Raw genomic sequence first — 11,031 nt, 5'->3', positions numbered from 1 at the left:
AAAAAAAAAAAAAAAAAAAAAAGAGGTAAGGTGATTGGAGCATAAGCCTGGCAACCTGAGTTCAACACCTGGAACCCATGTAAAGGAGGACCATCGCGAAGGAAACGATGCCACCGTATTGTCCTCTGCCCTCCACCTGCACAGCACCCTCCCCCATAAACATATAGTAACAATAAAACTTTAAGGAAACTTTTAAAGCCATTAACATTTTTAGCAGATAGACTATGAAATCAGTCCTTGTTCCCAGACATTAGAAAGTTACTTACCCAAAGAGAATTGTAACTCCTCCTGAGACAAACATTCCTGCTATAAACATAAATTTGGCTCCAATGTGTACAAGCTGCAATAAAAGTAATAAACGGATTGCTTCAACAAGTCTACATTTACATAAACAAGCCTAGTACAACATATAAAACTGCAGGAAAGCATGTGGTCTAATGTCATATAAAAATAATCGTTTACAAGAATTGCAATGTACACTGTCCAGAGGCATGGAAGGGACTAAAATCAACCACAAAGAGAGAGAACGGTGGCATCATTTATAAAGATATAATGGCTTTATTTCTGTATCTATTGAAATTCTAGATTAGTAAGTTACAATAACTCCCCCCATGATTTTTTGAAGATTAAGATATATATATATATATATGATTGCCAAAACTTACATATTTTCCAAACACCAAAGATGCCAGCAATTCAAATAACGCATAGCATCCGAAGATCATTCCAATCATGGTGTTGCTGGCTCCCTTCTTTTCTGCCTTAGAAGGAACAGAAAAAGGAATACAACAGCATTGGTGGAAAGACAGGAGGGTGAAGTCGGAACATCACCTTTGTGACTTTCACATATGGATAGTAATTTCCAAGATTGGGGGCGGGGATGTTAATGCCCACATAATGGACATTCTCTTTGTAAACATTCACTTACCATGTAGCAGCTTCCTCGGAACTTTTTTGGATATACTCAGTTTGGTTGGCCCTGTCCTATGTCCTGCTCAAACCTTTCCATTCCTGGTATTTTAAAAAAAATTATTTTAAAATAATCAAGGGAAGGAAAGATATGGTAAAGTCTAGAGTCTGATATGAAAGTAATTCACTTAGTTTGTCCATAAAGAATTCCCAGTCGGGTGTGGTGGCATATGCCTTTGATCCCAGTCCTTGGGAGGCAGAGGCAGGCAAACCTGTTAATTCGAGACCAGCCTGGTCTACAGAGTGAGTTCCAGGACAGCCAAGGCTACACAGTGAAACCCTGCCTCAAAATCAATCAATCAATCAATCAATCAATCATCTCTTTACTGAGTAAAACTCAGTATTACAGAATATAAAAAACCCCAAACGCTCAGGCTGAGGCAAGCTGAGCCTGCTTCTCAGCGGCTGAGGAAACAGCTGATATTGACAGACTTCCTTTTTGGTATCACTTCTTTTTACAGAATTGCACTCCACCCAAAATAAACACAAAGCACGTGCCAGCTGCCAGTTCTAGAAGAAAATAAACAAAGCCAAAAAACAAAAAAACAAAAACATCAAGGAGAGAAAATGTCATGAACTGGCAAATGGGTCATAGGAAGGCCCAGCCAGTAGGCTCCGTGGCTTCTGCCCATGCTTAATTTGGGGAGAATTTTTTTGTCCTGTGAGGAATGCAGATGAAGGATGATTCCTGCAGATCATATGACCTAAGACGTTCCCCACAGTGTACTCTCCATAGTTGGGATTGTTAATCTTTAGAGCCTGCTCCACCAGGGACATCTGAACCTTGCTCTAGATGATGTGGCGCTTACTCTGAATCTACTGTGTGTGTGCACCTGAGTATCTATATGTGCAGCACAGGTGTGCAGGAGTCCTTGGTGCATGGATTCCCTGGGACTGGAATTACAAGCAGTTGTGAGGCACTGTGCGGGTGCTGGGAACTGAACTCATGCCCTTTGCAATAGCAGCAGATGTTCTTAACCACCAAACCACCCTGCCTCATACCTTTGGAGTAGAAATATCACAGAGAAAGCAAAGAGCGCCTGGAATGTCAGACCTGGCTGAGTTTCTACACCCAATCTGTAAACTATTATGCTATACAATGAGGTGTCCACAAACTCCAAAGTCACAGTGCTCATAGGGTTTTTACACAGCTGAAAATTCGGGTTTTCCTGATCAGTGACATGTCACCCAATGCATTGGCTTATGCATGTTCTGTATAATAAATCCATGCCCTTAAGTGGTTTCCTGAGTTCTGTGGCCAATTAATCAAATTAACTGAACCCAAGGTTGGGTATGTATGAACCCCAACTTGTAGCCAGTTAGTCACAAGCTTCAGGCTAGAGCTTGTGACTCAGGGGGTCTACAACTGACATTTGAGGGCAGGGGACAGTCCTGGGACTGAGATATCTCCAGGCGACAGAGGCACAGTTGTCCTGGATTAGAGGACGCCACAGTGTCTGTTGCTGAAGAGCTACTTGCTTGCTAGAAAGAAAGGAGTGGGCTGGTGAGATGGCTCAGTGGGTAAGAGCACCCGACTGTTCTTCTGAAGGTCCCGAGTTCAAATCCCAGCAACCACATGGTGGCTCACAACCATCCGTAATGAGATCTGACTCCCTCTTCTGGAGTGTCTGAAGACAGCTACAGTGTACTTACATATAATAAATAAATAAATCTTTAGAAAGAAAGGAAGGAAGGAAGGAAGGAAGGAAGGAAGGAAGGAAGGAAGGAAGGAAGGAAGAAACAAAGAAAGAAAGAAAGAAGCAGCCCTGTGCCTTCGAGGCCATAAAAGTAACCTGTGCTGTGAATGCAGAACTGTAGAAACTACACTTCAGTTGGTTCTTCCCTTTGTACTGGCAAGCTTTATGTCCACTTGATACAAGCTAGAGTCACTGTGGAAGAGGGAGCCTCAGTTGAGAAGATGCCTCAGTAAGATCAAGTTGTAAGCAAGTCTTTGGGGCATTTTCTTAATTGATAATTAATGAGGAAGACCCAGCCCATGGTGGGTAGGACAACTCCTGAGCAGGTGATTCTGAGTTCTATAAGAAAACAAGAGGAGCAAGCCAGGATGCAGCACCTCTGCATCAGCTCCTGCCTGCAGGATTCCGCCCTGTTTGAGTTCCTGTCCTAGCTTCCTTCAACGATGAGCAGTGTTGTGGATGATGAGCAGTGATGTGGGAGTATAAAACAAGCAAACCCTTGCCTCCCTAACTTGATTTTTGGTCCTGGTGCTTCATTGCAGCAATAGAAACCCTAACTAAGATACTTTCTAGACCCTCAGATCAGGTGGTTCTCAACCTGTGGGCCTCCACCTCTCTGCGAGGATCAAAACACCCTTTCACGTGGGCCACATCAGATATTTACATTATGATTCATAGCAGTAGCAAAATTACAGTTTAGAGTAACAAAAAGAACTCTATGGTTGGGGGCCACCACAGCATGAGGAACTGTATTAAGGGTCAGAGCTCCAGGAAGGCTGAGTGAGAGCCTCCTATCATCTTTTCACAAAACCCAAATCTGGCCAACCACTCTGACGTCCTCCCAGCCGCCAAGTCCTGGGTGTGTACTGCAGTGCTCTTAGCTTCCAGCTGCAGCTTGCCCCTCAGAGCCCCAGCCTTCTATCCAGGGTTTGCCCTGCCCTAAGTTTAAGCCACAGTGAGCTGCCTCCTGTTCCCTAAGAATATGGCATCACCCTGCTCTGCCCTGACCACCTCTGCAATGATGCCACTCCTCTCTGTTATTTACCAGAAGAACTGTCATTTCTCAAGCCACACCTCACTTAGACTCAAGTGAAGAAGTCTCAGGCCGTGGCACATCTTTCTCCTTGGCCATAATCTACCAAGCGTTAGTCACTCCTTGCTCCTGAGTATCGTCTCTTCTCGCCATCTTTTCCTTAAAAAATACCCAAAGTCTGAACCAATTCTCCCTTCCTTCCTTCCTTCCTTCCTTCCTTCCTTCCTTCCTTCCTTCCTCCTTTTCTCATCTTTTTTGTTCCTGGTCACTTCCTGGCTTCTCCTTACCTGAGAATATATATCTATGGCTCAGCACAGAATAGAAACTTAACCTTCCAGTGAAATGGGACTGAATTGGGAAAGCCTTCTCTTCTGAGACTGCTATTTTAAAGTAAAACAATGGGACCCTCGCTGTTCTCTCTCTTTCTGGGAGTGGTGGTGGTGGGGGGTGTGTGCTGAAAACCAGTGAGTGCTCCACGCGTACTGAGCTCCACTGCTCCTTTATCAGGGAAGCCCTCTCCACTTGTACCCAGAGGGAAGGGTTACAGGCTATCCAGGCAGTTTAAGAACTTTGAGAAGTTGTCAGTGGGCCATGGACCTAGAACTTTGGCAAGATGCACAGAATAAACATTTGGACGCAATGAGCTCCCTTCAATCCATATTGTGTGCATGGACTCCATACTCCAGTCTAACCTTTGTGTCACAGCTACCGTTCCTCACACCATGGAGAGGGCAAAGGTTAGAGGGAGCCTGGCAACGTTCATCAGAATCCTTCCTTTGTGCAAACATTGCTTCCGGAGTTCATAACAAATTCAGACTGAATTTCCTGGGCCACAACTATACCCCCTTCTCACCTCCCCCCACCCCCTTTGGAGACAAAGTCTCACTTTATGGCCCTGGCTGCCTGGAATTCACTTATAGACCAGGCTGGCCTCAACACTCCTAGAAGATCCCTGCTTGCTTCTGCCTCCTGCATGCTCTGAGTAAAGGCATGAGCCATTATACTTGGCTAAAACTGCCTAAGTCATTATGCCCGACACCAGAAGACAGCATTGGCACCCTGGTCATTTAGTGATTTAACCCCCTTTTTAGCTATAGACTTCAAATAAAGATTAATCAGGCTACATGGTAAAAGAAATAATACTTAGAAAGTCTCAAATATATTTTAGGTGAATTACCCAGCAAAAAGATAGTCTGACTTTTTTTTTTAAAAAAATACATATTAGACACTAAGAAATATTCTCTTGCTGTGTGTGGAGGAGGGTGACTCAGTAGGTAATGTGCTTTTTGTGTAACCAGGACAACCTGAGTTGGATCCCAGGACCCGTATAAAAAGCTGAGCTTATTGGTATACATCTGTAACTCTAGCACTACAAGGTAAAGACAGGAGGATTCGGGGATGGGGATGGGGGGGCTGCTGGCCAGCCAGTCCAGCTAAACTGGTAGCTTCAGGGGCAGTGAGAGACCATGCCTTGATGAAGAAGCCTGACATTGATCTATGACCTCTGTGCACACATGGGCTAACAATTCCTCCCCAATACACACACACACACACATACACACATACACACACATACACACAAACTGTCATACAACACACACACGCATGTTAACCAAACTATAGGTACATTTTTATATTTTATTTATTTTAAATTTTTTTTAAATTTTTAATTATGTGTGTATGTATATGTGTGTGGAGATATTTACATGGAGCAATGGTGTCCATGGAGGTCAAAGGGCACCACATCCCTCTCGAACTAGAGTTAAAGATGGTATGAGTGGCTTGACATGGATGCTGGGAACTGAACTCAGGTTATGTGGAAGAACAGGACACACTCTTACCTGCTGAGCCACGCCCCCTCATTATAAAATCCTTATATTTTATTATCTCTAAAATTATATAGCGGAAAGGCTTTCTAAAACTTAGAGTTTATACGGTATAAAAATGTCTTACCTCCTTAGGGAAAAATGGTCCAAGGATGGAATAGGTCATCATGCAACCCAAGTTCATGGTTGCTGCTGATACCAGCACAAAAATCTGTTCTCTTGACAGTCGCCGGGATGTCTCTCTTGTGCTTCCTCCAGGGTCATCACCTTGAATGCAAACGCATTGCTATTACAGGGGTGTAACTGGGATTCTGGGTAAAATACACGAGTGGTATTTTACACGGAGTTAACAGACTCGGAGCACAGTTGTTGAGATAAAAGACTATTCTAAATATAATAGTTATGACCAAACAGAAATCAGACATGGAATAACACTGCAAACTTGAAACATTTTCATGTGGAGACTCTTCAGTTAGAATTTCAACATGGAAAATATTAAGCCATCTGACCTATCTTTCGACTGCTCTTTCAGAAACCCCCTTAATGATGAACACCAGGGTTAGTTGTCAAGGGCACCAGGCTCTAAAGAAATATATTCTTAAGCTACTAGCTTCATATGCCACACAGACTCAGTCAGGGCCTAAGTGTTTAAACAGGAAATGCTAGCTCTTGACCAGAGCAAACTGGTTGTGCTAGCTCTTTTCTGGCCATCCAGTTGATGAACTTAACATTCTGCAAAGTCGTTTGTCACAAATATGTAAATCTGGTCACTGCCCACACTGACTAGTGGTCTTTTAAATCAACTCATTTCACACTTTTATCCCCATTTAAACTGTCAAAGAACCAATCAATCACTGAGTTTCAAATATCCACGCAGATTCCTCAGCCATTTCTAAATTAAATGATTCTGAGTGGGAACAAAGAAGGAGGAGGGGGAGGAAGAGGAAGAGGAGGAAGAGGAGGAGGAGGAGGAGGAGAAAAATTATTATTTAATCTATTTTTCCAGAGGTAGCCATTAAAGGCCAGGTGGAAAAAAATCTATGCAAAATAGAGAAGTCTTAAGAATCCTTTAAAATTGCCGGGCGTGGTGGCGCACGCCTTTAATCCCAGCACTCGGGAGGCAGAGGCAGGCGGATTTCTGAGTTCGAGGCCAGCCTGGTCTACAAAGTGAGTGCCAGGACAGCCAGGACTATAGAGAAACCCTGTCTCGGAAAAAAAAAAAAAAAGAATCCTTTAAAAACCGCCTGAGTTTGCATACTGGGCTGCCTCTATCCAGCCTTAATCTGAGGGGAGGTGCCCAGTCTTACAGCAACTTGATATGTCAAATGTTTGGTTGATATCCATGGGATGCCTGCTTTTTTCTAAATAGAAACAGAGGGTGAGTGGATGGGGGAAGGACAGAGAAGAGGGGAGGAAAGGAACGAGAGGAAACTGCTGTTGGGGTACAAAAATAATTAATTTTTTACATATACACATACAAACATATACACATACACATATATACATACACCTACACATATACATATGTACACACACACACACACACACACACACACATATATATGAATTCATTTCATATAGATATGCCCGAGTTGAAGCCTTCTTCAAACGAGAGAAAGTTACAAGTAAGAGGAACGCCAGAAAACACCAAAGAACATTTTAGGCCTTATGATGTGGTGTTATTAATTTGAAAGCATTCTGAAACCCCCTACTTAAAAAAGCAGAGGTTTGGGAAGTACCCATATGCATTCCCCAAACAGGAGAAAAGAAATACTGGCCGGGATCGCACAGTCAGGCCAGACCCCACCCTGCTTGAAGGTCTCAGAAATAACAACAGCAGCGGCAGCAACAACAACAAAACAAGCTAAGCCATTATATCCTAAAGACACAGGCCCTAAGCCCTTGGCGAGCTACGCGCTGACACAGTCACCTCCTCCTGTCCCTGCAGGAGCCGGGGAGCCCGCCTCGTCCATGAGCCGCTCTCGGGGTCTTCCGGCGCTCCAGGCTCAGCGGGTGAGGTGCGGTGGCAGCGGGCGAGCTGCGGGGATCGGACTCCGCATTCCGGTCCAGAGGTGAAGACTTGAACCGGGACAAGAAACCTCGCTGATCCTTGGAACCGGGGACCCACGGGAGCTAGGGCGTGCAGGGGCGGAGCAGTGGTCTCCGCCCATGCTGATCCTGGGCTCCAAATAAAGAGGAGAAAGTAAGCTCGTGTGCCCTTTAATAAGGAGCGCTGGGGAAGCCTGGCTGTGGAAACCTTCTGTGGATGCAGGTGTCTGCTGCTTTGCAAACTGATCGCTCACTTGCTGTGTCTTTGAATGATAGGTCCATTTTTGTCATTGTCGTAGTCGTTGTCTTGCTTTTCCATATCCACAGCTAGGGTTGTAAGGCTTATATGACCTAGTCAGTTGGATTGTACCTACCTTAGTGACAGGAGGCGCAGGCGAGTGTCCCTTTCTTCCCACTCGGAAGTATCCAGCACAAGCCTGGCTTTTACTTTGTCTTCTCCTTGTTTATTATTTGGGAAAAGTTTAAGTTTGGAAATGTAGGCCAAGGGGAAGGATTGAGTCACACGCCGCCTGCAGTCGATGTGATTTTAATACGAATGAAACTTTTGTATGGCTGCCCATTATGCTGACCTGCTAGCAGAGGTGACAGAGAGGATTAATATTTTACTCTAATGCGTTGGGGTCTACAATAGAATAGTTGGGAAAGGACTGACTGTACTTCAGCAAAGTGAATCTTGCACAGTCTCTAGTACTGTGGATCTTGAAGATTAGATAGAAATTCCAGGCGGGCTAGAAGTGGTTCTGAGACAAAGAACACTCGGGAACCGCTCCAGACGCCAGGCTTAGCTAGAGCAAAGGTTCTCCCAGGGTGTTTATGGAAGCCCCAACCTCTTCAGCTCAATCTTATTAAAAACCTTTACAAATAATCTTAAAAACATATGTGTATGCCAGTGTAGGTTCCAAAAAAGCTGTTGGGTCCTCTGGAGGTGGAGTTAAAGGAGCCAATTCGCACGGGTGCCAGAACCTGAACCTGGGTCCTCTGGATGAACAGTAAGTGCTAACCACTGGTCTACCTGGCCATTCCCACCACTGCTAATTGTGATTATATTACACTGTGTTCTCATTCTGATCCAACCTTGACCCAACCTCAACCCACAGAAGATTTTCCTCCAATTGTTTCTTTTATGGTTTTCTCTTTTCCTTTCTGTCTTTTTAAAAACTCACTTTCTGGACTGGTATTAACTGCAGATGTTGGGTAACCTAACCTCGACCTGTTCGCCCCCACCACCCCCAACACACATGCGTATACCTCTCTCTTTCTTCCTTTCTTGGACTCTATCAGAACTTTTTTTGACTTTGTATTAACAACCTTTGAACTAATTTTTCCATTTATATTAACATCTATTTCCCTCTGCAATCAGCAGCTATTCTTACACTCTTAGCATATATGTATGTGTATATAATATATATGTGTTATTATATACACATACACACACACACATTTTAAATATATCCTTGGGCCTGCAAGATGGCTGAAAAGCTAAGGGTACTTTCTGCTTAGCACTGCAACCCAAGTTAGATTCCTGGGATGCACATGGCAGAAGGAGAGAACCCACTCTCCCACACTGCACACTGTCCTTCAACTTGCACACGAGCACTGGGGCACTTGTGCCCTCCCCCCCCCCAATAAATAAATAAATAAATAAATAAATAAATAAATAAATGCAATTAAAAATATTAAAACTTGTATTCCTGTGTTGTGTCTGTGTATTACTGATTCTTGGGGACTGGACCAAATGACTCCAAGGTTTTGCTCTTTAATTAAGAATTTAATAGCCGGGCGTGGTGGTGCACGCCTTTAATCCCAGCACTCGGGAGGCAGAGGCAGGCGCATTTCTGAGTTTGAGGCTAGCCTGGTCTACAAAGTGAGCTCCAGGACAGCCAGAGCTATAAAGAGAAACCGTGTCTCGAAAAACCAAAAAAAAAAAAAAAAAAAAAGAATTTAATAAAGCATTCCTAGCTCAGCAGCCTGAGGCTTAACTTGGCTTGGACTTTACACACACATCTCTTTGAATGATATACCTGACATTATTTTGTGAACTTGGGACCTCCACGTTCACTAAGCTGCACACATGCTCCTCTTCCAACAATGGTGCAAGTTTCTTCTTGCCTTCCTTGCCATCAAACTTAGACAGATTCTATTCTTCTATACTCAGTTTATGTTAAGGCCTGAGCCAGGATGAACTAGTTTGGGATACATGCACAATTAGGCAAACTTGTATTCTCAAAACTTAGGGGGGAGATTTCCTATTTACCACTTTATGCCTCTGCATAATAGGGTGTACCTGACTGAAATATATACATTGGACTGGAGAGATGGTTTAGTGGTTAAGAGCACTGGCTGTTCTTCTAGAGGACTCACAACCAGCTGTAACTCCAGTTTCAGGGGGATCTGACCCCCCTCTTCTAGTCTCTGCATGCACTTGGCACACAGATACACATACTGGCAAATAACTCATACATATAAAATAAATAAGTAAAATTAGATAAATTATGGGAAGGGACATATATCTCATGGCTAAACCTATCAATCAAATCAAAGAATCGCCCCTCAGCTGTAAGTGTGTCTTGCTGCATGTGTGTCTGTGTGAGGGTGTCAGATCCCCGAGAGTTGGACTTACAGACACTTGTGAGCTGCCACGTGGGTGCTGGGAATTGAACCTGGATCCTCTCAAAGAGAAGCCACTGTTTTTAACCAATGAGCCCTCTCCAGTCCCATGCATTTCCTTAACTAAGAGGAAAACCAGCTTTGTACACATCTTCTCATATTTGCCATTTCTGGGGTTCTTCATTCTGGAACATCTGAGCTTCCCCTCCCGTGCCATTTCTCGTCCACAAGAGGTTTTCCCTCTGATGTTACATATGAGTCATTATAAAGCATCAGCCATCTAATGGTGAGTGCTTTTTGTTTTGTTTCTTTCTGGGTTAGTTTTAAGGGTTTTTATTAAGTACAGAAATATGTGTAGGAAGTTGTCTCTTGGCCCTTGCAAAATGTGGACTTAGTGTCATTTGACTCCTTTCATTTCTTCAAAGAAATTAATGGAATTTTGTGTTTGCTTTAGTAATCTCTTGTATGTAATGTCTCCTCCTACTTGGTCTGTTCTTCCTTTTTTTGTTCTCTTTATCTGTTGTTTTTACTAGCTTAATTATGTGCCTAGGAGAGCATTTTTCACATTTCCTACAAGGATCACACTTTCTTTTCCTAGCGTTGAAAGTAGAAAGCCTGCCATTTGCAAATGCAGAGACCTTCTGCCACCTGGACACAGAAGAAGGCTAGCACCAGTGACATCTAATGGAAACCAGAACAATGATAGCAAATAGCACAGTACAGACCTGCAGCGCTCGATAGATAAGGCAAAACTAACTGATCCAAGAGAGCCCGTAAGGGCGGTTCATTTCATTCCTTACCATTTCGCTGTTGAAATAACTGAGGGCCA

The 11,031-nt window shown here is 43.6% G+C and overlaps 1 protein-coding gene across 2 annotated transcripts in view; it reads right to left on the bottom strand.

The window, feature by feature from the left end:
- Positions 1-7,666, bottom strand: part of Slc18b1 (solute carrier family 18 member B1) — a 30,849-nt gene extending 23,183 nt beyond the window's left edge. Inside the window, exons 1-4 of one of the 2 annotated variants that reach the window (XM_021174458.2) lie at positions 7,456-7,666; positions 5,653-5,792; positions 666-761; positions 267-340 (exon numbers count right to left, since the gene is read on the bottom strand). In XM_021174458.2, the coding sequence (XP_021030117.1) occupies positions 267-340; positions 666-761; positions 5,653-5,792; positions 7,456-7,498 (353 nt within the window). In that variant the 5' untranslated portion in view covers positions 7,499-7,666. Of the gene's footprint in view, positions 1-266; positions 341-665; positions 762-5,652; positions 5,793-7,455 lie in introns of those variants that run through there. The other variant, XM_029482804.1, reaches the window with a different exon arrangement.
- Positions 7,667-11,031: the final 3,365 nt, after the last annotated feature.

Source organism: Mus caroli, chromosome 10, assembly GCF_900094665.2.
Source record: "Mus caroli chromosome 10, CAROLI_EIJ_v1.1, whole genome shotgun sequence".
NCBI classification, from domain to species: Eukaryota; Metazoa; Chordata; class Mammalia; order Rodentia; family Muridae; genus Mus; species Mus caroli.
Note: the sequence above shows the minus strand (reverse complement) of the source record. Positions and strands in the feature narration are given on the sequence as shown.